At 41.5% G+C, this 24941-nt stretch overlaps 1 protein-coding gene across 2 annotated transcripts in view; it reads left to right on the top strand.

Moving 5' to 3' along the window:
- The window catches only part of RPTOR (regulatory associated protein of MTOR complex 1), a 162663-nt gene that overhangs the window by 77504 nt on the left and 60218 nt on the right, over positions 1–24941 (top strand). For both annotated transcript variants that reach the window (XM_076354136.1, XM_076354135.1), the window contains exons 8-13: positions 861–961; positions 1919–2063; positions 11712–11787; positions 15256–15357; positions 18930–19013; positions 20476–20586. In XM_076354136.1, coding sequence (XP_076210251.1) covers positions 861–961; positions 1919–2063; positions 11712–11787; positions 15256–15357; positions 18930–19013; positions 20476–20586 — 619 coding nt within the window. The remainder of the gene's footprint in view (positions 1–860; positions 962–1918; positions 2064–11711; positions 11788–15255; positions 15358–18929; positions 19014–20475; positions 20587–24941) is intronic.

Below are 24941 nucleotides of genomic sequence, written 5' to 3'. Positions count from 1 at the left end.
ATCTGTAGCAGGCGCATGCATGCTCTGATCTTAGAATCATAGAACATAGAATCATAGAACCATTGAGGTTGGAAAAGACCTCTAAGATCATCGAGTCCAACCGTCGACCCAACACCACCATGCCCACTAAACCATGTCTCTAAGTGCCTCATCTACACGTCTTTTAAATATGTAAATATCTTGACTTAAATATCTTGACTTAAATGATAGTCTAGCTGGAACGGTAGGGTGAATCTTACTGGGTTGCATTTCTTTATGAACAGGCAGTACTTTGCAGCAACAGGGAGCTGTGACGTACATGCATTACTGTCAGACAATTTTTAACAAAAGGACAGTGTTTTCTAACTGTTCTGAGCTTTCTGACTGTTTAAAAAATAATAATTGGGTGTTTTTTTCTGGAATACGATCACTCAAAAGTTCTTACACAGGGACGTTATGGATTGCGAGGATACAGTTTGTAACATAAATTGTATTTATTATTAAATATTTCAGCAAGAAGTGAATAATGGATAAAATGAAGCAGGGTGGCACTTTTGAAGAAAAAGGCATATCCATTGCATCTCAGAAATCAACATCATCTCTGTGATATCTTCCCAGATGTTTAGCTCAGTTATCTATAAACAGTTCCTTGTTTATCATCCTTTGTCTGGCAATTAATCTTGCAAGCAAATTCAAACGTAATAGATTTTTGGATGAGGAAAGTTTGTCCAGCAACATTAATTCTTGGTTAAGAATTAAGGTTCTGGAAATACTGTCTTTTGTGAACCTTGATTGAGGCTTAGACGCGTGCATGTGTGTGTATCTCAAAAATATGTTTTTTAATAGGAAACGTACCTTTTTCCCCCCCCTGCCACTTGTAGGATTCCTGGAAGACTGAATGACAGGAGAACTCCCCTGGGAGAGCTGAATTGGATCTTCACTGCTATCACAGACACCATTGCATGGAACGTCTTGCCTAGAGGTAAACTTGGGGAGGTGAATCAAGTTTTCATCAGAAGTGAGCATTGCTTATTCAAAGTAGAAGGATGAAGAGTAAGATAAATGAGACACTGAAATAGGGAGAAAATTAAAGCCTGATATTGAAAGAACGGATCAGACTGGATCTTAAGGCTAGTTAATTTTTTTACATTCGCTCTTTTTTTACCAGAAGTATTTCAGCAACCTGATCTTTAGAAGCCAGAAGGGTTTTTTTTCTGTTGCTAACATGATTGCTTTAGTTTAAATAATTTTCTTTCTGACTGTATTTGTAAAGAGCAATCTGTTTTCTTCCAGCCTTTGTTAGTATCATAAATAAAGGGGTTTTTCCTCTTTGCTGGTAAGACAGTCTGTGTTTCCCATGACTAACTTCATCCCATTTCTCTACCTCTGTTCTGCTCTGAATTCATACTTCGGAGCATGGGTGGCCAAATCTGTACACAGTTTTCCAACTGTGCTCTTTCTGTTGCTCGGTACAGCATAAATTCTTCTTTGCCTCTATAGAAGATGGTGCATTTGCTGTCTTTTAGGATTCATTTTGGCTTCTCATAAGCACATCAAACTGCCAGTTAACAGGTGTATATAGTTCTTGAAATAGTACACACAGGTCCTTTTCTCCCTCAGTAATTTCCAAAAACTTAGGGAGGCTGAGTTTAAGTGAAACACCAAAAGAAGCATTTTATCCAGAAAAGGCAAAAACCAACCTGAGGTAGAAAGTATTTAATTCTGTTAATGGAGAGCGACTGTGATGTTTTAAGGGAACTCAGAGGGCAGGTTTCCATTTAATAGTTGTCATATCATGTCACTGCAAAACTGTTGTCGATTCCTTGTTACTGGAATAACATATTAACATGTTTTTATGTTTTAAATGATTTTTGCATATTACCCGAGGTACTCAAGTTACAAAGATATGCATCTAGTAATTCATGCAATCTCTCGGCAGATCTTTTCCAGAAGCTCTTCAGGCAAGACCTGCTTGTGGCCAGTTTATTTCGTAACTTTCTCCTGGCAGAAAGAATTATGAGATCTTACAACTGTACCCCTGTCAGCAGCCCTCGTCTACCTCCAACGTACATGCATGCGATGTGGTAAGTCACAGCCAACAGGTTACCCTCGCTGCAAAGGCTGTGTGCTGATGCCTTAGGGAGTTTTCCGGCACTGTAGTCATGAAAGATTGTTACTACTTAAATCTACACAGTGCTTTACTGATTCAGTGGATCAAAAATGAAACAGCATCTGGCAGCATAATACTCATCTCCAAATGTATTTCTTTTCTGTGCATACATAATTATAACGTAATTCTGTAATACGGAAGCTTCAGTTCAGCCATGTAATCTTTCAGTCCAAATAGAAAAGAAGTTGGGCATCTGCCACCTTTATTTTCACAAAGTAAAGCTAGTCACCTGTGATTGTGAGGAGTGGGGAGAGCTGAGGGCCTGAGGGAAAAAATTCTTAACTTGCATTGTTGAAATAGAAGAAACTTTTTGCTGCAGAGTTCATCTACCCTTACTGTTGCTTTTAAGGTGATTAATGGAAATGGAGGTGGCACAGTTATCGAAAAGCTCTTAAATGTGGTTTTGACTATCAAACAAATGTCCCGTAAATAATAATAATAATAATAACAGTAATAACAAAAATACTTGCTTTCACTTTTTTATTCAGTGTGATTAAGAATAGAACAGTACAAAATTTGGCTAAGTACAAACTGGTACAGTCAAGCTAACGTCATTCTGTAGGAGAAAATGATAGCTGGGTAACTTGCTAAAAGGCTAATAAAATGGCAGGTAGACGTAGCTGAGTGGGCTTAATTTGCCTGCATTTTCAAAATCCTTTTGATAAGTTTCCTCCATAAAATTGTGGAGGAAAACAAATGTAGAGGAGGTATGAAGTGATGATGATCAGTGTACAACTGATAGCAGCATCGGTGAGTTCAAATTATATGTCACGCTTTCTCTAAGAAACAGAGGCAAGCTAACAGCAGAGAGCCCCGATAGCATTTGCAGGTGCTAAGCGGTCATTGAGGAGGCATTTGCTGGTAATACAAAGTTGCTTTAATTATTGAAAAGCACGGAGGCCATAGGGGAGGCTTTGGATGGAATTATTAGCAATTGGGCAGCCTCGCTAAATGTACTGTGTGTTTGTACATGGCAAACAATGTTCTTAAGTGCTTTGGATTAGCAACTTTTGAGGAAAATTGTTTCAGTCATTTGTAAATATGGTGAGTTGTTTTATCATTATGTCACGTGAGGGACATAATGAGTGGGACACGTTTTTTGCAGAAATTTTGAAATTAAAACAGTAAATTTCTTGAGTTATTTATAGCTTCCTTATTGCCAGCATATTAAAAACCTGTATTTCTGGTTCCTTATGGGAATATAATTCATTCTTATTGCCAGCGTATTAAAAGCCTTTATTTGTGGTTTCCTGTGGGAGTATGACTTGGAGTTGGTGTTGCCATCCACGTGCTGAACCACAGGAATGGAACTAGGAAGACCTGGATCCCATTCTGTATCTCTCATAGTCCTGCTTGGTAGCATGATGGATCCTAGAAACACAATCTTTTCTTTGCTTGTGTTGTAGTTCTCCTGGTGCAAAATGGTGCTGTAAATACCTTTGTGAAGTCCCTCAGACCATACCACAGGATAAGGGCACTGTTGCTGCTTTTTAGCATTTACCAGAAGAAACTCCTTAAGAAGAGTCACACGCAGGGCTTTTTTCCTTGTGAATCCCAAACACTAGCAAAGTAGACAGCAAGTGAGCAGAGGATCCCTTGACACACTTTATTCAGTGTCCTCCAAAAAATATGCAGTTTGAAGCAAATCTAGCAAAGGGGAAAATTCCACTTTTGTCAGAGGCGGCTCAGTTCATTATTATGAACTTTTAGTAAGGACAGATTTAGAAACTAATTTAGGGCTCGTTTAAATATTTTCTAAAAATAATCATCTGCACTTATCTATCGCCTTTCATTCAAGAATTTTCTAACGGAGCCCTGATCTGAAACCTCCAAACCCATTTTACTGTTTGGATAAACTAGGTAATGTGGCTGGAGGGCAGGGAGAGTGGGCCAAAGGAATGTTGAAAAGAATGGAAACTTCAAACAACATGATTCAATGATCACATTGAATCTACATCTGCATTGTTACATCGTGGATGATATAGCCAGTTTTTGCTGATTGCTGTTTTATTGAGACTTTTCACAGATTTTTCATACCCAGCATGTCAGACAATGTTTTGGGGAGCGAGTCCTGGCTGCCGTGGCATCAGCAGTGGTTTGATCTGCCAGTGATGGGCAATAACTCCAGGGTTCTCTCCTACAGTGTTATAAATGCATAATGAATGCAAAGACTGGCTCTGATGTGTATCAGCCAGTGCTCCTCAAGGATCTGACTTCAGACTTGAAGGGACTTCCAACGCCTCGTCCTCCTCCTCCTCCTCCCCTCTGTGCTTTTTGGGCTGTTTAGTTGGGTTGTTTGTGTTAGGGCCTCACACCTTTCACTGTTCCCATGTAACCCTGATCCTGTGTGTACCAGGTGTGCGTTCCTGACTCAGGTTTTGGTTTATTACTTGCAGCCTAAGTGGTGGTGTGATGTTTTAGCTTCTCCAATAAACGTATGCATACATTCTCCTCTCTTCCATTATCCTCTGGGTGCTCATCTGGCTTCCTAGGCTTTGCTCCTCTGTTCACAAAGGTAATATAAGATTACCATGTTTTTCTGCTGTTGTGGACACGAGCTGTTCTGCACATTCACAGCTGAGATAGTGACTAAAAATGGGATCTACATACAGATATAATTCTATATAATATCCCAGCAGAAGGCTAACTGGAGAAGCAAACTACTGTTGTACGTTAGTACATTTTTCGCACCATCTTTTGCAGAAAAGCTATAAGTAAATCTCACTGTTTCACTGACGGTAGCAATGTTACACACCATCTCTTCTGAACTTCGCATACACTGCCCTGATCTCCCTCCTCGTCGCAGCAGCAGCCATGACTTTGCGCTCGTGGTGCTCTGCACTGGCCTTGTGACTCTCTTACCAGGAGCATCTTGCAGTCAGCGAGAGGGGAAAGAGCAGAAAGAGCTCCTGCCTCGCTGATGCAGATGGGCTCCTGAGGTCAGACCATGGTGTTCCTGCTTTCCGCTTTGCTGTCTGTAGCTGGACGACAGAGCTTTGCCGCGCCTGGTGACGCTGAGTTGCTGAAGCCATAGAGGGGCTGAGCGAGGCTGGCAGCGTGCAGCTGGCTGTGAGCGTGCCAGAGGGGTGGGCAGATGCTGCGAAATGTTCCTTGCACTTGACTTAAGCATCAGTTTACCTCCTGAATAATTATGACTGCCCCTTTTCAGACATTAAATCTGAACCATTTGCTCTTTATCTTTTTTGCTTCCCTTTGTCTGTGCTTGTTTAATAATTTTCCCTAAGTCGCACTCAAATGTCTCGTGATTTGAGGGTCTGGCACGGTTGTAATAGAAGCACTGAGGCTGCTGGAGATATGAGCTTCTGTTCCTTTTGGTTTAGTCCTTTTGAAAACAGCTTTATAAAATTTTGACCTATTAAATTGTTGTTCTAGGCAATTCATTTGGGAGACCGCTGTTACCTGTTCTGTTAATTATCCTTTTTACCTGAACAACTGAGGAAAAGTGAAAACTTATTTTTTGAGGGAAAATTTGACCCACAAGCTGTCAATCTTTTTATTTCACCAAGAAGGGCACCATATTTAGGAATTGGGAGAGCTGATCTCTGTGACCCTGCCCTGTTTGTAGGCTCAGACACATTTCATTCCTTCGTGTCTCTTTCTTTTATTGGCTTTCTCTGTTTTACCTGCTTAGCTGTAAACCCTTCTGGGCATGGGCTGTTTGTTTGTATTTGTATGGTGCCTCGCACTGTAGCTTCTTGGCTGCTGCAGGCAATACTATAATATAAGTATTAATATTAATATATATTGATTGCCTGGCTGTGCTATTCAACATTGAGAGTCGTTCTGTCTATTGTGCAGTAAGAATAGGAGGCCTGATGCTCTGTCAGCATCTTGATCTCTGTTGTGATGGATTATGGTTTATACATTACTGCTGTTGGCAGCAAGTTATATTCATGGCCTTTGAAAAGACCTAATAGTGTGTTTGGAAATATTTCCTAACATAGGTCATATATTAAAAATGAAGTACCTTAATTATGCTTTGGGAGAGCTATGATTTGTCCGTAATAGAAATACTGCACTAGTGTATACACCGACCATGAAATTCTAGTTGAAAGAAAGTCATAACATACTGCAAATAAAATAAGCTTGAAATTCTAGCTGAAAAGAAAACCGTAATATAGCAACCCAATTACAGGTAAGAGAGGAGCTGGAGTCTTTGAACATTGCGGGAGCGTTGCAGAATGGATGCAGGTCTGCTCACCGATTTCTCCAAGAAATGAGGCTCATTTAGCTACACAGAAAGACTTAGTATGTCAGCAAGAAAAAAGTGATTGTTTGAAAGGGTATTTGGAATTGTTTGATATTTGAAGGATTAGATTCATTCAGATTACACCGTTGATTTAACCAGGTTTATTAACGACTACAAATAGTTTAATGGAGAGAAACGTAGGACAAAAGCAGCAAAGCATGTGCTTCAAGTTGTGGCTAGAGCAGGGGAATGCATTGGTAGAAGAAAGGAGGATTTCATAGTTGAACCGAATATTCACAGCAATAAATATTTTTTTAAAAATAGCTGTGTCTGAGAAGCTTCCTAGCTGTCTCCCCTAAAGCAGGCTTAGGGAATTCACAGTGTCACTGTGAAGCAGGTGAATTCAGGCTGAAATCTGAAAATTCAATCAAACAGGTTATGTAGTTGAATTGTACTTGCAGAAAAAAAAAAAAACTCAAGAAAAATCTTGTCCAACGTACTTGATAAAGTCTGAACTATTTAACGGTTCCAGAAATACAATTCAAAACAAGTAGATACCCTGGTGCCTGAGCCCCAAGACTACAGATGGCTTCAATTTCTCTTTAGTTGCTCCTCAGCATGACTGTCCCAGTAAGAAATACTCATTTTCACTAATATTATGTGCGGTGCAATATAATACAAACTATTCCCAGAAGAAGAGAGAATGTTAAAAGACATCAATAATATGTTACAAAAAATGTGACATGAGAATTAAAAGCATTAGACATTGACTCAGCCCAGAAAATTTGAGTGTAAGAAAATCTGCCTTCATGATCTGTCAGCTAATGTAGTATATGTGGGTGAAGAAAGACTAACGCACATCACTGTAACCATGTTTCATTTATGCTGTTAAAGCACTACTGTGGGCTTCCATTACCAAACATTTCACAGATTTGCACAATAAAACGGTCATTGAGCAAAGCTGGAACTCTCGGCCTTCTGTTCTTTGCTTAAAAGTCCAAACTTTGCAGCACCTCCGGGAAACAAAGTAAAGGCAGCTGGATGAGTTCACATTAAATTATTAAAAGTTTAAACAGTCCTACTGTAATGAAACTGGTATTAAACTGAGGGGGGGAGATAGATGGAGTCTGGGAGGCATGTGAATAGGGACTTTGTGCTGAAGGGCTAAGAAAAATTGAAACTAAAATATAAAGACAAATGTATGAGTATTTCTGTCACAGGAGAAGAGAGTTAATGATGGAATTCAGGGGAGCTCTTTCCCTGTTTAATTTTTATTGTAGAATTATGGAGGAGCAATGCCTTTTCATTTTTAATTTTCATGTATTCTGAAATACTCTATCCTTTCCCAGGATGATGCCTTGCATCTTGTATGTTGAGTACTTTGTTGAACCGATTGATCAGTGCAGACAGATGCAGGGCATTGTTGGCTTGTTTTCTTTGCAGACGGTTTCTGTTGGCATGCTGCATTGCTTTGCTTGTTTGGGATAAACAAAAGCACTTTCTTGCCTGTTTTTTAACTGAGTCAATCTTCCAACTAAGGAGAGGATTTAATATACATTTATTCTGAAATACATATGGGAGGTGCATGAGAGGAAGTATGTTTTCTCAGTAGTTGAACCTAAGCAGTCCCCCATCCTAACATAGTTGAAAGTCTGTGAGTTTGACCCCTTTCTTTAATGCGATTGCTTCGCAGCATAGCGTGGAGCACTGTAAAAGGCTTTTGCCTTTTTTGTGAAGCGACACTATTAAAGTTGCCAGGTCTCGAACAAGCATAAAAGTAAGTATAGCCATGCTGCGTGGTTGATTGCATAAAAAAAAAAAAACTTTTGAACTTGTGGTTTGAGGGCTGGTGGTCCCGCTGATGGGTAACTCGAGCTTCGCCTCCTGTGGTGCCTCTTTCCAGGTTCTCTTGAGTTACTGCCTCATACACGCTGCTTTTAGACCACATAGAAATGGCCACCTCCTGATGGGTGGTGTACGATGGAAATCCTTTGGACTTGGTCAAATCAGTTGCTGTGTGGGATTGCTTGTTTTTATTGCCCTTTTGGGGGAGATATAACAAGAATGTGTATAAAACCTTACATTAAGTGTACGATAGCTTCTAACTTAACGGGGGTGTACAAAGAGGAGTTGTCCTCTCTTCTTAGGCAAGTGCTCTATCAATTTGTTGTACATACAGAGCGATTAGGACAACATAGTATTAAAAAACCTCATTAACACATTCTTTAGTAGCATAATGTAGTGAAGTTGAAACACTGCGATATTTTGGTAGGTTATCACCCGGTGGATGCATCATAGTGTCGTCTTGTCGCAGCAAGGGGTCCGGGGGTTATTGGAAGAGCGCAATAAGGAAGGAACAACGCTGAGGTATTACCCAGCTCTTTTTGTACCTACTGTAGTGAAAACAAATCTTCCAAACTTCCACTTTGCAAACAGCAGTCTCTGCAAAGAAAGGCCACAAAGAAAGGAAGAGAGGTGGTGATCTCTTGGGTTGGCTTTCATAAATCATTTCTAGGATGCAACACCATCCATCTTTGTTCCCCTGCTGCTCCCTAATTTATCTCTTGTTTGTGTGCTAAAGTGTAATATTAGCTCACAGAGCATATCTACAGATTGCCCACCTTTCTAGTTCCCTTTGGCATATTAAAACAGTCAATCACTGCTCCTCCTCCCCACCACCAGCAGCCACTTTTCACCATGACTGTAACAAGTATTTTTCCCCTTCTGTTTCTCTTCACATACTCCGTGGCGTTAGTTCTTTACCATTCCTTTGTGGCTTGTTTTGAATCTTTTAATTACTGTGATGCCTGTTTAATGCCATCACCTATTTTGCCAATGCACTGAGTTAGCTATCTGACAACTCACTCATGAGTTGTGCGACCTAAAGTCTCGCAAGTGGCATGTAGCTGTTCTAGTAGTTAGAAGTAGTGTGATGTTTACTTCAGGCAAAACTTGTTTGCTCACGTGACTGGTTGAGTGGGGAGGTTTTCTGTTTCCTGCAGAGACAGAGAAGAAAAAGTGTGTTGAGCAGGTTTGGACAGGCTGGAGAATCATTTTAAGTATTTGAATTGATTAGAGTCTCTTACACAGTTGACGTTAATCAGCAGCTCTCTAGATCATGATAGCAGTAATGTTAAGATTTTATATTGGTGGTTACTCTTTTAAAAGACTGAGTAACATTGGCTATGTGGCTACACTGATTTTTAATGGCCTGTTTTTAGAAGCGTAAAAAGAGGTTTTGTTTTAATCTACTAAAATATCTTTTTAAATTTTCGTTTGTTCTTTCTGATAACACTTAAAACCTTTGAGATTTGACCTTGCCAGGGCTGCTTTGGACATTTTTGTAGTGGTATTAGTGCTTCTTACCTAAAATGACCTTGAGGAGCTCAGCATCTTAGCTCTGTGCCTCTGCAGTATAACGACCTATGCAGAATCCTTTTAAAGGCAGCCAAAATAAGACTAGTTGTCTCTGATCTCTAAACCATTTTTCTCCTGTGTAGTAAAACTTATCTCAAAGGCACTATGTATTGACATTTTCTAATGTTTGAGAGAATTTCTTTAGGTAGTATTGCCCATTCCTCCAAGAAACCTGAAAGTCGGAAGTATTCATTCTTTGCTTGAAGTAAAATTATCTTTATATTTGTACTAATTGACTTTGCCTCTGCCTCAACCAAGAATAAATATCTCTCTCATCAGCTCTGTGTAAACATTTTGTCACCAGCATGGGTCTTTATTGAGCATGGGGGAAGCATTTGTTGCCCGTGCTTTGATTATCTCTTGATTACCTCTTAATTATATTGGCAGCATATTGTCAAGTGGAAGGTGAATGCTGTGAAGCAGAGGCACAAGGTCTGGGGCAACTAAAACAAGCTGCATCTCTTGAATCCATAGAAAAAATGCAAGAGCCTTATAGTTTATTTTTCCATCTAATTGGAGAGATTGTTTTCGGTTGAGAACAGCTGCCAGTTAGGCTAATGGGATAGATTTCGCTCGGCAGTTGTTCTAATGGAAGGCTTTGTTTGACTCAAAACAGGGCGATTTAAGAACTTATTAGAGCAGGTAACTAAAATACACTGTATTGATTATCACCTATGGCGTTACGTCTGCAAATGTTCCTAGGAGAAGAAAAATTGCTTAGCCTATCGATGTTAACACATGATGGCCACAAGCCATGGAAGAGCAAATGTGCATGGAGAGTAAATTAGTTTCTTTTGTGTAAGAAGCCCAGCGGGTGGTGATTTAACTCACTAGCCTTTCAGAGTGCATAAATTCGTATGTTAAAATGAAAAGTGCATGGAACGTCTATGGATAGAGTAGGGATAATTGTTTCTGGGGTGAAAAGTAACTGTTTCACTTTTTTAGAGGTGTTTTAGGAACTTTGGAGACCAAATGCATTTATTTTAGTTTGGTCCTCTTTTAGTTTGTGAGCATTTTGAAGCAGACTGTTAGCACATTCCGTTTGCACTGAATCAGCCACAACAGGTTCCTTGGCCACTGTACGTAATTTACGTGCTGTTCTAACTGTAACACTAAAATATTGTAAGTCACAATACTTTAGCCTTTAAATAGTATAGTAGATAAGTGTAAAAACTGGAATCTTTAAATATTTTCTCTTCTTCTAGTTTAGTGCATGTCCCTCCATCCTTAGGGTGAGTCATGTAGAGCCAATCTTTGTAAACAAGGTTGCCACGCAAAACCCAACTCGGAATTAGATTAATGGAGGCTGAATTACTTTTCTCAGCAATATGGGCAGTGACACAGTTTCTGTGTCGAGGATGCGGAAAAGGAGAATTCGTGTGGTGGTGCAGGTGTATCCGTGAATTGTGAGTTGGAGGGCTTGTCAGCAGGACTGCATCTTCCTGAGCTGATGTGACTTGAATACAAAGCAAGCGAGGTTTTGGATGCATGTAGAGGTGTGTGCTGAAGGATTATGGGTTGGAGCTAATCCAGGATTGAGTTCATTTTTCTAGTTTAAAAAAAAAAAAAAGGTCATCCATTTTTGCATGAGGACAGGTATATAATAAGGCTTCCATTCACTCTGGCTTCTTTCTGTGTTACAGAGAGGAGCGGTTTCTGTGAACTTCAGCTAGGGATCTTTTTACCTTGCTCACATTTTGTTGGGCAGCCTGATGTGATGCTGGAGTAGACCTTCTCACTCTTTCTCGGAATAGTTTTCATATGTTACATCTGTCTTTTAAAAAAAAAAAGGGGGGGAATTTTAAGCATTTCTAATATTAAGCAGACAACACTGCTTTGTCCAGATACTTGTATGATCAGAATTTAATGTTACCTTGATATTACTTATGGATCACTTGTAATGACTTCTCTTTCCTCTTTCACCTTTTTCTCTAGGCAAGCGTGGGACCTTGCAGTTGATATTTGCCTTTCCCAGTTACCTACAATTATAGAGGAAGGAACTGCCTTTAGGGTAAGTTGGATAATATCTCAAAATGTTGTGTGCCCGGTTTTAACCCATTATTTGAAACCTCAGTTCAGTGCATCACTTTTGCTTGTTGAATCTTGAATTGTTGCAGTTTAAGGGATTATATTTTCTGAAAATTGTAAATGTCTACTCACCTCACTTAAAGCTGATTTTAAATCTATTCCTTTAAGTTCTTCACCATTGCGTGATTCTGATGCATGTCTGATTCGGCCCACACTTGTTGGTGAGGAGGAAACTCCTACCAGTAGCAATGATGCCTGAGACCCGACTCTTAAAATTTCAGAGCACTCAGTCTTGACTAACAGTATTGTTACAAAAAAAATCCCAACATGCCAGCATGATTTTTGAAATGAAAGGCTTTAACGCAAAAATTATCTCTTAGTGGAGTTATGTTTATCTGAAAATCAAATAAAGGTTGAGCATATGTCCAAAGCGTTTTCTTAAGCATAGTATCTTTAATAAGAGTCACTGGGGGTTTTTTCCTACTTTAGTTAATCTCAGAGAGCAGAAAAATAAAATTTTTAATACTATATTTGGCTTAAATTCCTCTAATCAGAAAAGATTTTTCTCGATATTCCTTTGACATTTCATGAATGGAAACCTTTAATAATTACGGTACAACCTCAGTTACCTATTCCACCGTGATGTTTTCTCTAATTTTACAGTAACGTTCTTGCATTTTATTTATGTTACCAAACTTCCAAAAGGTTTTCTGGGTGCGTTGCAGGTTGTCTCCGAAGACCTGAGTACAGGAGGGGAGCTGTGGACTTCAGCGAGGGTGGGGGTTGCTAAAGATGCCCTGAGGCTTTTATGCTCCCGCCCCTTTTTTCCCCCACTGTATGTGCTGTATTTTAAAATTTAAACAAATATGATTTTTCCTTTCCTAGCTTATGTAAATTTTTATTTTGGGTCTCTAACAATGTCAGTGAGTGCTTTTATATTAGTGCCCAGTCTCATCTGGGCACTCACTGTCAAGTGAGTTGAAATTTAGCAAATTTCTGTGTGTTTCAGGGGTGGAAGGAGGCAAACACTCGCTAGGGATTAGACAAGAGATCAGCAAAGAAAAGTGGTTATTCTCAACTAGCGATTGATTCAATATAGGGTGGAAGCAATTTACAAGCAGGTTTTTAAGCCTGATAAATGTAATTTCTTGTGTATTTTGACTAGAACTTGAGGTAGGTAGAGCTATCAATGTGCAGCTGGCAGCCTGAATGCTGCGAGTTTCCAAGCTAGCCCGGGCACTAGACGTAAAGGAAGGAACAAGCCCTCTTCTGAGCTCTTCCTTCTGCTTTCATTTAAAATCCAGTGTGATTAATACCACGTAGGTTTGTGCCTGTTCTGCAGAGAGGGGACAGATATTAACCTGTTGAACGTCTCTCTGTGAGGCACCACAGAAGGAGTACAAAACTTGGCTGTTCGTTTGGGAGGGAGTGGAAGGGGCTTAGCTCTACAGTGTGACAAATGGTTGGAGCAGACAGGCAGTTGCACACCTCTGATCTATTCCTTGTATTCTAATCAACGTTTTGCCCTCAAACCTCTTGATTTACGCCCGGCAAGAAGCATCGTATATCAGAGAAGGTTAGCTGCTGCTGGCCAGCAGTAATCCTGGGAGAAATTGTCATTCGACGCAAGGCAGGGGGAAGGGGCGTTGTGTTATTGAGGTTAGTCAGCCTGTTTCATAACTAGGCTGGCAGAAGCAGCAATCAGTGTCTGGGATGTCAAATGCCCGGGTGAGTCACAGGATTACCTGCTGCCATCCATTCACCGGCCACGTTGGCTACTGCGGGTTTAGAGTCCAGTCTGGCCCTGGATAAAGCAATTGATAATCTCTTCAGGGCTGTTTTGTTTCAGCAGCTCATTATAAACCACGTACGCCTGACTTCTGCTTATTCTCTAGGTGTTCTTTCCTAGTCAGACCTGGAAAATATGGTAACCTGATGGAGAAGGGCCTGCGGGCTCACAGCGCTCGTACCGGGGATGGCGGGGGAGCGATTGGGCTTCTGGAGGGTTTGTGTTGGTTTACTCTCCCTCCTCCCATCTCCTCCCTGCCTCCTTCCCCCCTGATTTCTATTTCGCTGTAGATTTCTAACTGGAAGCTGCTGTGTGCTTTGGTCAGTACTTTCTCATACCTAGCTTGTATCACGAACTTGGTGTGATAGATGGCAAAAGGAATGTTTCTTCCAGCGCTGCTGTGCTGGCGGGGGATGCTGATGTGCCCAAGGACTGTCCGAGTGTGCACTGCAGAGTAGAGCGCTTTGGGGAATAAGTGTCACATTTCCAGCCAGTCACCATTGGTGTTAGGAGATGAGAGATGCTCTGCACACTTGAGCAGGCTCCAGGGACTTAAAATGTGCTGCAGAATGTCAGATCTCACCAGGTAAACTTCCTATTTCATCAGCCAGTGTGGTGCACCCCTGAACAATCACATCTTGTTAAGAGTAAGACCGTAGTTACGTCGTATGTTCTTCAAAGTATGCGGTATTTTCTCTACTTGTATTTGCTGTGCCCCGAACCAGATCCCTTTATGTCTAGAGATGCCACAAGCTAGTATCCTTTATATTTACTGAATGCCATTCAGATGCATTTTGTAAAACAACATATGATTGTACTGTCTTAAGTACTAAGTACCAAAGTACACCTGATAGGTGTTAGCTGATGGGAGTTCACCCCACCCCTCATATCTTTATTAGGGCACTAGTGTAAAGTCTATTCAATACTGTAGCACTCTGCATGTTGTTTTCATGCTCATTTACCCACGCTACCAGGATATCTCTAATTACATTAGTGGATTCAATATCTTAAGTAAATTTTCTGATTTTTGTTTGCCTATATGAAGTCCTTTTACTGTGTTATAGGTGTCAGAAGTGATGGATAGCTAAATAAAAGGCTTGAATTAAAAAACTGATAAATAGGAGGCAGCCTTCTTACAGCCCAAACCAGCACATCTGAATGGCCGCCTGTTTGTAGGAGGGGTTTATGGCAGCCAGGGAAGACCGAGATGTGGATGGACATATTTTTTTGTTGTTGCTGGATTGTATTCACTGTGGACTGGGCAGAGGTAGTGCTCTGTGCTGCTACAGGAGTGAAACTACCCCTGCAGAGCAGATAAACCCACTCTGTTCTATCTGCTTCTCATGTGGAAAAGATTAACCAGATTTCCCTAAGACCTTTTGTGATATCTTTTCCTGTTTCTCTACTCTTTCCTTCTCCTTTTTTCAAACACTTACACTAGAGAATGCCAGCATATTTAAAGGGAATTGTATCTGGTCAGTCTTTGGACAATTTTTATACATTAAAAAACCCCCAAACAAACGTTTGCCAATTAAAAAGAATCGTTTTTGGAAACAATAAATTGCGAATCCATAGGTGCCAAAACTAGTTGTTTCACGTGGGTTTTTTGTTGTTTTTTTTTTTTTAAAAACCAACCTTGCATTCCTCTTCTTGCTCCAACAGCACAGTCCCTTCTTTGCGGAGCAGCTGACGGCTTTCCAGGTGTGGCTGACCATGGGTGTGGAGAACCGCAACCCCCCGGAGCAGCTCCCCATCGTCCTGCAGGTGAGCGGCTGGGGCAGGGGGCTCGGCCACAGCTGACACGGTGTGTTTGTGCGTGTCTCTCCCTGCCTGCTGAGTGCTGCGCTATCGAGCAGATGGCATTTGGGTACTTAAATTATGTGGGCTCCTTCAGGATTAATTAGAGCTGATTGCATGTTTGCTAGACCTGTGCAGATGAAGACAAAGTGCTTTTCTTCCCCCATACCTTCACCCTCTGTTGAGCAAAGCTTCCTGTTATAGTCCATTTCAACAGTATCCGGCTCTGCTGCCTCCTCTTTTGCTCTGAAGTAGCAAGACTTCTTCACAGAGTAGCACATCTTTGTTGTTTTCTCCTGTAGTATCTCCTCTTACATGCCAGCTCTGTCAGGCAGAGGCTTCATCTTCTCTCTGTTTTCAGCAAGTGGAAGTTACTGCAATGTAAATAGTTTGGAAATGGCTTTTTTATCTGTCTGGTACAGCCTGGAAAGTGTTCCCTTTAATGTGATCATGAAATTTTGCTGCAAGAACATAGAAACAAGTCTCTGAAGACCATGCCTGGAAGGAATGTAGAGTTCTGGTCATAAGCATTTGCTCAGACTAGACAAAATTCATATGTATAAAGGAGAAGTAAATCTAGGAGAAACATAACACCTCATTTCAAATAATATTTTATGGCAAGGCACATGTTAAAATTGTCATCTGCTCTTGCCCTCTCCTCCCCAGGAGTTTGTATTGACAGAAATATAAACCCTTGTCAAAGTAGCTGTGGTTTCTTCTCTACCAGACAGCAGAAGTTTTTCTGTTTAAAGGAAGAAGGTTCCAGTCACTTGTACAAGGATATGTGATTTCTTTCACTAAATGTGAGAAGACTCACCTTCCCTCTGTTAGCTACCAGCTTGTTTTCTGACTGACAGCACCATCAGTCTCTGTAAGACCAATTCTTAATTTCCCTTAGCCTCCCAAGCCTTGAGAGATCAGTTGGATAATCAGATGTATGGTTTATCTCTGTCACTGCAATGGGGGAAGGCAGGCTTCTATTCTAGCACCAACTTTGCTGCTTTCCACTGAATTATTTGGCACCAGAGGGCTCTGCAGGTAGCTTAACCTTGCAGTGGAATTGAGAGGTCACCTGGCAAAGGAACCTGCTTTCCTTCCTGGAGCAAAAATGAGCTAGGGCAATGTAATTATTCTTATAATTAAAGCATATTAATTGTATAGTGGAATAAGATTGCTTGTTAACAGGTTTGAGGTACTTTGAATCAGAAACCAACTGATGAAGAGAGGGAAGGAAGTGCATTTCAGACCCCTTTTGAGTGTCTTTTTGCTTTGACCCCTTGGGAGCACTTAGACTACGCTGCTGTAGCCTAACAAAGGTTGGTTCTGTTTTCCCATTTTAGATGTGCCCCTGGGGAAAGAATGTATTTGAGTGCCAGGGGCACGATGCCAGCCATGCAAAGCTTGGATTTGTCAAGGACAGGGAGACGGTCCTTTGTAAATGGTCTTTTATTGACTTCAAGAAGTTGCTTTCCGTTTTGAATTCTTGCTGTGCATGGGGCAGATTGGACACAGGTGGCTTCCTGGTGCAGAGGAGAGAGAAGTCATCAAGGAGAAGTTAGCATACGCGCAGCCTGAACGAGCATGAGTAGCAGATGCTTGATCCTTGTGGAGGTACCTCCTGCCATGCGATCTCCAGTGCACATAGACAAGAGCAGCACTTACTCCGCAGAAAGCCCTGGGGAGACCACTGCTGCAGTCCCCTTCTACCATCTTGCATTTGTTAGGAGATTCCTGCTAAAATGTGGACTGTTACTTCTAAATCATCCTCTTTTGTCCTGGTTAATCTCTAACTTGCATGTGTGGACATAATTAGCTTCCCTGTCTTCTGTTTAGGAATAATGATGGACAAATGTCAGGGAGGGATGCGATGCAGTGCTGTGTGCATATAGTGGCACAGTGTAGCAATTTTGTAATTTCACTAAAAGTTCATAAATCGTGCATAGGCTCCTCACATCCTCATCCAAGTCTCTAGAATTTGTGTCAGTTTTGGCTTCAGGTTATTGTGCAAATCCATTTGGGAAGTGGGAATATAAAAACCTGAGAGAGAGATTGATGGCTTCTTTTGGTTTTGAAAATAATGAAATGGAGCTTTTAAAATAAGACACAATTTGATTTGGTTAAAGGTTCTTGTGGGATGCTGGCAGTGTTGAGATGTGGTTTTGCATCTTCACCTGGAAATCCTTTTCAATTATCATCCTTTTTTTTTCCCCAGCTATGACAGAGTTTGTGGATTTACTTGGGTTTTTTCTGAAGGTCAGATAATAACAGCATTGTCAAATTTGTATGCCTCCCATGTCTGCGTAAGCACCCAGCACCTAACATGTTCCTGTCTGTTGTTTCAGCTGCCCCAGCTTCTACCATACCCTGGTTTCTATTACTGCTTTAATCTCACACAGCTGCCCCTGTTACTCTTGTGCTGGGCATCTTTAAAGCACGTTGTTAATCGTGCCAAGTTCTGTAGTAAGTTTATTGAATAGGCTGGTGCCAGCTAGGGCAGGATGAACAAAATCCTTTCTCTTACGACCTGTCTTGAGATCTCAGCTCCGATATTCAGAGGTGAAACACACTCTCCCTTGTAACCACGTTTTTCTGCTGGAATTTCTCTGCACAACTTCAGTATCTAGTATCAGTCGTCCATAGTATGAGACATGAGCCAAGTAATTTAGTTATTCTTCAATATTAAACATGAAAAATAATTTAATTTGACTATGCAGTGTGGAAAAACACTGAGAAAGGGATGGAATTGGGGAGCTAAATCAACGAGTCTCTTTCGCTGAGACCCATGCTGAGGGATGTTACTCAATTTAAACTGAGGATTAAACGTTGCATTCCAATATCTTACATCTGTTAAGGAGATTAAGAACTGAAAGTCTGTCTGTTAATATTTCACACCAGGGTAGGTATAAGCCAGTAAACTACCACCTCATTATCGTTGTCAGACTCTGTTTTAATGAGATTTTTATTAACGACTAATGTGACCTTTTGCTTCCCTCTTAAGTCTCTCTCATCGATTTGCCAAGGAAAGCAAAGCCTCTTTTTCTGTTTCTGAGCTGTTTTGAGTAATGGGAGGCTGGGCCTTTTGCTCACCTTTGAATCCTTCCTGCAGATACAATCGTGTTCCCGCTTTATTGGGGAAAGGCAGGTGGTATGATGAGAATATTTGAAATCCATAGGGGCTGCTTCCATCTAGCAGAGCTATGCTGCATAAGAACCACTGCGCTTGAGAGAAAAATTAGCAGAGAGAACAAGTGGAGCAATGATGTGGAGACTGAGGATAACTGCATGCCTAGGAAAATGCCTGTAAGTGTCTGCAGAAACTTCACGAAGGAGAGCATTATCAGGAGGGGCAGCAACCCATTGGTGACGCTGTTCAGTGGGGTGAAAGTTTTCAGCAGGCAGGGCTTGTCTTCCAGCTTTTTCGTTCAGACCATCAGTTTGTTCAAAGTTGCATAATGATCCTGAGGTCCTCTTACATTTGCTCTGCAGTCACAAGGATTTTTGTTCTTTTTAGCAATAACCGTTATTCCTCTCCTCTGCAGGTGCTGCTGAGCCAGGTACATCGGCTGCGAGCTCTTGATTTGCTGGGAAGATTTTTGGACCTGGGTCCCTGGGCAGTTAGCTTGGTGCGTGGATGTTGCATATTGTCTTGTAAAAGTCTAGTTTATCTCAGTACAGGCGATAAATACAAATTATGATTTATGGAAGGAAGATGTGGAAGATATTCCGCAGATTTGACAAATGATCAGTGTTTCATGTGTTCATGTGTGTGAAATGAAGCAAGCATCCCTAAAAGAAAAGTGGTTTGTATTAATCAAAAAGGCCGAATAGCTGTTTGTTTGCATTACAACAAAGAGGAGTTCCTTGGGAATAGTTTTAGTGTAAAATATTGTAAGGGACAAAACAGGAGAAAATATCTGGGACAAATAAGAAGGTTTGTCATGTAAAATAAATAACAAAAAACCAGCACGTTTATCATCTGTTCTCTCAGCTTACTGGCTCCATCATTTTCTTCTCTCCCTTTATCTATTTGGTTTCTGGATTTTATAAGCTCTTCTGAGAAGGTGGCAGCTGCCTTCTGCATTTTGGAAAGTGGCTAGCACAGTGCGGATAATAAATAAGAATTAAACAGAGGAGCAGTTTAAAATACTCTTGTAAATGGAGCTATCTGTTGATAAAAGTGATGAGACGAACCACCAGCTGGCCGTGGAATAGCTCAATGATGGGACTTTTTTAGTGGTTTTCTTTACCTTCTTCCTTCATCTCAGCCAAGACTCCCTTCTGCATGCCTTCGCAGAGAGCTTAGCCCTCAGTGGTAGGAAGAAAGTATGCATTAAAGGTGATTTTAAGACCTCTGGATTATAAAATTCTTTGAGGATCAAAACGTAGCTGCAGGTCAGCCACAGTGGCCTTTGCTCTGGCTATTACGTGCTTTATAAACCTCGTTGGCCGTATCACCGGGTGATGCTCAGCTGGTGCCGGGTTGTGTGGGTGGTAACCCGCCGGGAGCCCAGCGCCGCAAGCGCAATCCCTCACCATACGTTTCCTTTACATTGTGCTTTGGGAAGGGTATCTGCAATCACGGTGGGATTCTCAGAGATTTAAAGTGTTGCATGTCCTCCTGTGAGCATAGTCTCTGATCCCACGGAAAAGGCTTGGTAAAACGTCTGCGTCAGGCGAGAGGCCTATTTAATTTCCAGTGGGAAGCCTGTAATTATTGAGCTTTTGCAATATGTTTACTTGTGAGAGCAAATGGCCCCATCTGAGGAGAGCGCAACGTATCATGAAGCATAAAATAGCGCAGGCTGTAACGAGTAAAAGCTAGTGCTAGATTAACTCGGAGTCTCCATGGACCAAATGAGTCTGAAAATATCTGGTGACATCCAAGATTAAAATGAGCAATAGACAAATACACAGGGATCCCCTCTTTACTAGAAGTGTATGAAATTGTTTTCTACCAGATTTCTCATCTCTGTCGTTAAATATGCTGCATCTTCGCAGAGCGCTCAGTCCTGCACCTGCACGGTGCTGCCTCTGCAGTAAAGCTGAGCCGTTCACAAGGGTTTGCTCTTCTCTCTGGCTCCCCAGGCCCTGTCTGTTGGCATTTTCCCGTATGTGCTGAAGCTACTTCAAAGTTCAGCTCGCGAGCTGAGACCACTCCTTGTCTTCATCTGGGCCAAAATTCTGGCAGTGGACAGTGTGAGTACTTCTGAACTTGGCTGTTTCTTTTGGGTTTTAGCAACGTGCCTTTTCCCCCCCGCCCCCGGTTTGCTTTATCCAGTTGCATTAGACTTGAGACTTTCTCCTGAGGTACTTCAAAAAGACACTGTATTCTCTGGAGACCAGCATATTATCTCATTAATTTATTTGACTTGTATGAAAGCTAACTTCTGAAACTTTGTGAATGAGAAACCGCCATTAAGGTGCTGACACGGGGTGGGTTGGCTGCCCACCTCCTCATACCTGCACGGGATGAAAGCAGGTTTGCTCTGTCTATTAGTGCTGCAACGTCACATTACCATCTCACAGTTCCTAGTTCCCCTTTGGTTCTAGGGTGTAGGTTCTCTAGGTAAAAGCCACCAGATCTCACTGATTGCATCTTTATTGGGGAAGATATTGCTTTGCTTGCTGAAGGGTCTTAAAATCCGCTCATATCTTCTGTCACATATTCCCAGGTGAGAGCACAGGTGCACACACTCATAGCCTCCCTCAATTTGTTCACTTTAGGTTGTTATCAAACTTGTTTTGTTCAAGACCATTCCTGTCAGTTGTCAAAACAGGCTGTGGGTAGTCTTCAGACACAGAATTTTTCTAGAAATAAAGCAAAGGTAATTTTTGGTGACTTTAACTTGTAAGTCCTGCGCCAAGTCTAATGCAGGTGCTGGTGCATTGAAGATGGTTGCCATAGAAGTATTTGCCCCCCACAGAAGAGAGGTTACTCCTGTCATGGGTCCATGATTCTGATCTTCTCTACAATATTTTCGCGCCTTTAGGGATAAGGTTTAAAAACTGAGCCCTGATTTTTAAAGATGGCCTTAACCAGAGCTCTGGTTTGTGTGGTTTTTCTTAATTAATTAAGCAGATAAGTAATTGTACATAAATTTGTATAGTCATATATATGACTCCGTGGTTTGTGGGTGCAATTAGTTGAGCAATGTAAAATTATTAGGAATGGTGCACACAGTTAATTGCAGGCACGATTATAAGCCGATATGAAATTGTCTGAACTGCTTGTGGAAGTTGGATCTTGCCTATTTGGGGGGTTATTTTTGTTATATCTCTTCCAGTTCAGTATGGAGAATAATATTGAATTTGCTGGAATTTTTCCCCACTGTTGATCTAGCATTGTCAGGTTTAGTTTTATAAATATATTTTCATTAACATCCTAAGAGGATTTTGGAAAGCAAAGAAAATGAAAACTGTTCATCTTAAAGCTACTCTTGAAAAGCTTATTTTTGATGCATGCCTCTCCATGGCTGACACTTCAGCCCCAGGTACGTTTCAGAGTAGGCTCATGTATAATTTACACAGACTGTCGTGCCATTCTTTACTTTCTCTGGTGGTGAAGTCAGTCTGAGAGGGCTCTTTCCCCCTTATCCTCTCCTGACGCCATCAGTATTGCTCCCATGCTCTATTTTATTGCCCCACTCCTTTGGTAGGCCGTGCTTTAAAACAAAACAACAGCAAAAGTACTCTTAAATTTTGTATTACGATTTCTTTCCGCTGTTTCGCTCACTAGCTCCACAAACAAGTGGTGCGAGTGAGAAGGGAGGAGAGGGCAACTTCAGCAGGAAAGCGCAGTGAATGCTGCCGAGGGAGGGGACAGGCGGTGGCTTGAGTTGTCGCACCATAATGGGAACAAATATGTTGTCATATCAGAAGCTAAAAGAATACTTTTTTGTTATATGCTACATATCAATACAGACATGTCTTTTCCCTCCTCTGCTGACACCAGGTTTAGCCACGTATGTTTGAAACAAACTCAGTTTCAAACAAAGTTTAACAAAAACCAGTATCGCAGCGTGCATGTTGTGTGGATTCCAAGTTCTCTAACGCTACAGCCTGCTCCGCTTCCCCTACCCTCTGCATTTCCAGAGGGTAAATCTATCTAAACAAACCACCAGACAGGTATCTGCATGCTCCAGGGTGAGAGAGACGGCCTTTTAGTGTTTTGGTTGATCCAGTGATGCAGCAGCTTATGACCTGTCTGAGCTGTGGAGAGCACGCTACGCTGCGTGTCGGCATCGTTTTCTCAGAGATGGCCTTTTATAAGATTTGGAGGGGGATGACAACTGCAGGGGCATGCTCTGTGAGTATGAAGGCAGGCAGTCAGGAGATGCTGACCGAAGGGTAGACGCAGTAATTAATTGTTAGGCTGCATGGAATCGCTGTAGCGTTAATGCTGTGCGTGGGGCGGGTGTGTGGGTCTGAGGGTGTGATCCTCTGCCTGCGCTGGGCATGCTTCTACCTGGCTCGGCTCTGGTTCGAGTGGGTGCTACCTCCATCATCCAGGCAGAAGCCATTGCCCTAGCATGTGAGAGCATGTTTATTTTCAAACATTCTGCCAGATAATCTTTATCCTTGCAATAATTGTACGGTGCTGTCTCTCTCCTTCATCTGCCGTCCCCTGTACGTGTATTTTATTTGGTTTCAGGAGACTGTAGCTGATGAAATTACTTTCATTAGGACTGGAGTTCAGCTGGTTGCTCATTCCTCTTTGCATTTGCATGTGACTGAGAACAAGTTATATAAGACTTGCTAGTGCCCTGGAGAGCAGAATATCCTGCTAAGATAATATTTCTGTTCTGGTCCCTCCCTCTCTTTGGGCAGGGAGGCAAAAGGAAGGTGTTCTGACATGAGACAGCAGTGTAGTATGCCATGTGTCCATTCAGACAGTATCTTCAGTAAGCATGGTATGCTGTGAAGAATTGTGTTTTGTTATAAAAATTGCAGGATAAATCAACGGTATTATAGAAACATTGCACCTCAGACAGAATTGTTTGTGTGTGATATATAGGTGTCCCTAATAAACATTGGAATATTTAGATTAATCTGCTTTAACTCCATGTATAATCAGATGATTTTTCATAGGATATTCATTGAGGACTCTAGTCATCTCTGCCTGAAGCCTGCTGGAGTATTTCTAGACAATCCATCTGCAGAGCTGCATAGCAAGTGATGGTTCAAAGTTGCCTACTGTAGGTATCTGGCAGGTATAGGTTGGTGTAGGAGTAGCGTTGTGTGCTGCCACGTGGAGATGGCTATAACACTTGCAAATACAGTTTAGGTCAAGAATTCACTACATGCTACATTGATAATGTTTGGTAAACAAGCACCTTCTAAATCTTAAATACTTGAATTTAAAGGGAAAAAAAAATCCCCCCACCTGTAATAAGGATTATGATCAGGAATTTAAGCAAGACCAAAAAAACCTACGCATTAAACAGTACTGAAAATGTGAATACTATTAAAGTGGGACAGTGAAAAAGGGATCTTACCACTCCAAAGAATTGACTGAAGACAATAGAAAACAAACATTTCTCATACTTTTTAAAGCAATGAAGTGACATAAATAGTATGCTTACTTTCCAGATGTGTCCTTTGTTAGCAGGATTGTGACTACCGTTTCTCATCTTACGATTAAAACAAATATTCAAGTTAAGTGTTCCCTGAGGATAATTTGGTAAAGCTACCCCCCTGGGGGGTGAGGGTTCGCTGACCAGCGCGGTCACCCAGGACACCCCTGAGCTGTGGCAGTGCTGCTGTGTTCCAGGAACTTGTGAGATTTTGAGGGATAAGTTACATAGCACATATGTTATATTAAGGAGAAAGAGGAGATCTGTGCTCTAGTCCCTCCCCAGCACTGGAAACTTTATATTTTATGTAAGTTCTGAACTTTCACACCAAGCCTGCAGCTTGTTTTGGTCATGTTGTGTTATTATTCACAAGTGTAGCTGCTTATTCTTTGAGGAGGAGGTATTCCTGATGCTGGCTTTCCATATTGCTCACAGGATCTAAGCAGGGAGAGGGTTTGAGCAAGTGTGCTGGCTTTATAGACGTTGCCTCCCTCCCTCGAGCCTCAGGTATTTGAGTAACAGTGGCAGCACAATAAATGTAGTGTGAAGATGGGCAGCCTTCTCTTTATTGGTGTCTGTTTGCCTACATTATAGCAAAGAGATTGTTTTTTGTAAGGAACAGAAAGTATTCACACTTGAGAGTGAAAAAGGGGGGGAAAAAGGAAGCCTGTTTTTTGTGCAGCATTACACAGAAGTCAGGAAAGCCTCTTGTAGCTGCAGCCTGGCATCAGTCCATTCCCTCTGCTCTTTGGTCTGCCAAAAACAGCGTCTTTACTCCCTTCAGTAATAAAATATTCTCTTGCATCTCTGTCTTGCCATCCCCTCTCCTTTCAGCAATTAGTTCCCTCCTTCACCTTCTACGCCTGATAAAAAATACATGATCCTGTCTCTGGCATGAAGCGTACAATAGAACCACAGTCACGGGGGAAACTGATTGCCAAGTCAGTATTTCCTCCCTTAAATTTTCACTTTCGTAGT

Source organism: Aptenodytes patagonicus, chromosome 16, assembly GCF_965638725.1.
Source record: "Aptenodytes patagonicus chromosome 16, bAptPat1.pri.cur, whole genome shotgun sequence".
In the NCBI taxonomy this organism is placed as follows: Eukaryota; Metazoa; Chordata; class Aves; order Sphenisciformes; family Spheniscidae; genus Aptenodytes; species Aptenodytes patagonicus.
The sequence above is the reverse complement of the archived record's forward strand: the minus strand, read 5'-3'. Positions and strand labels throughout refer to the sequence as shown.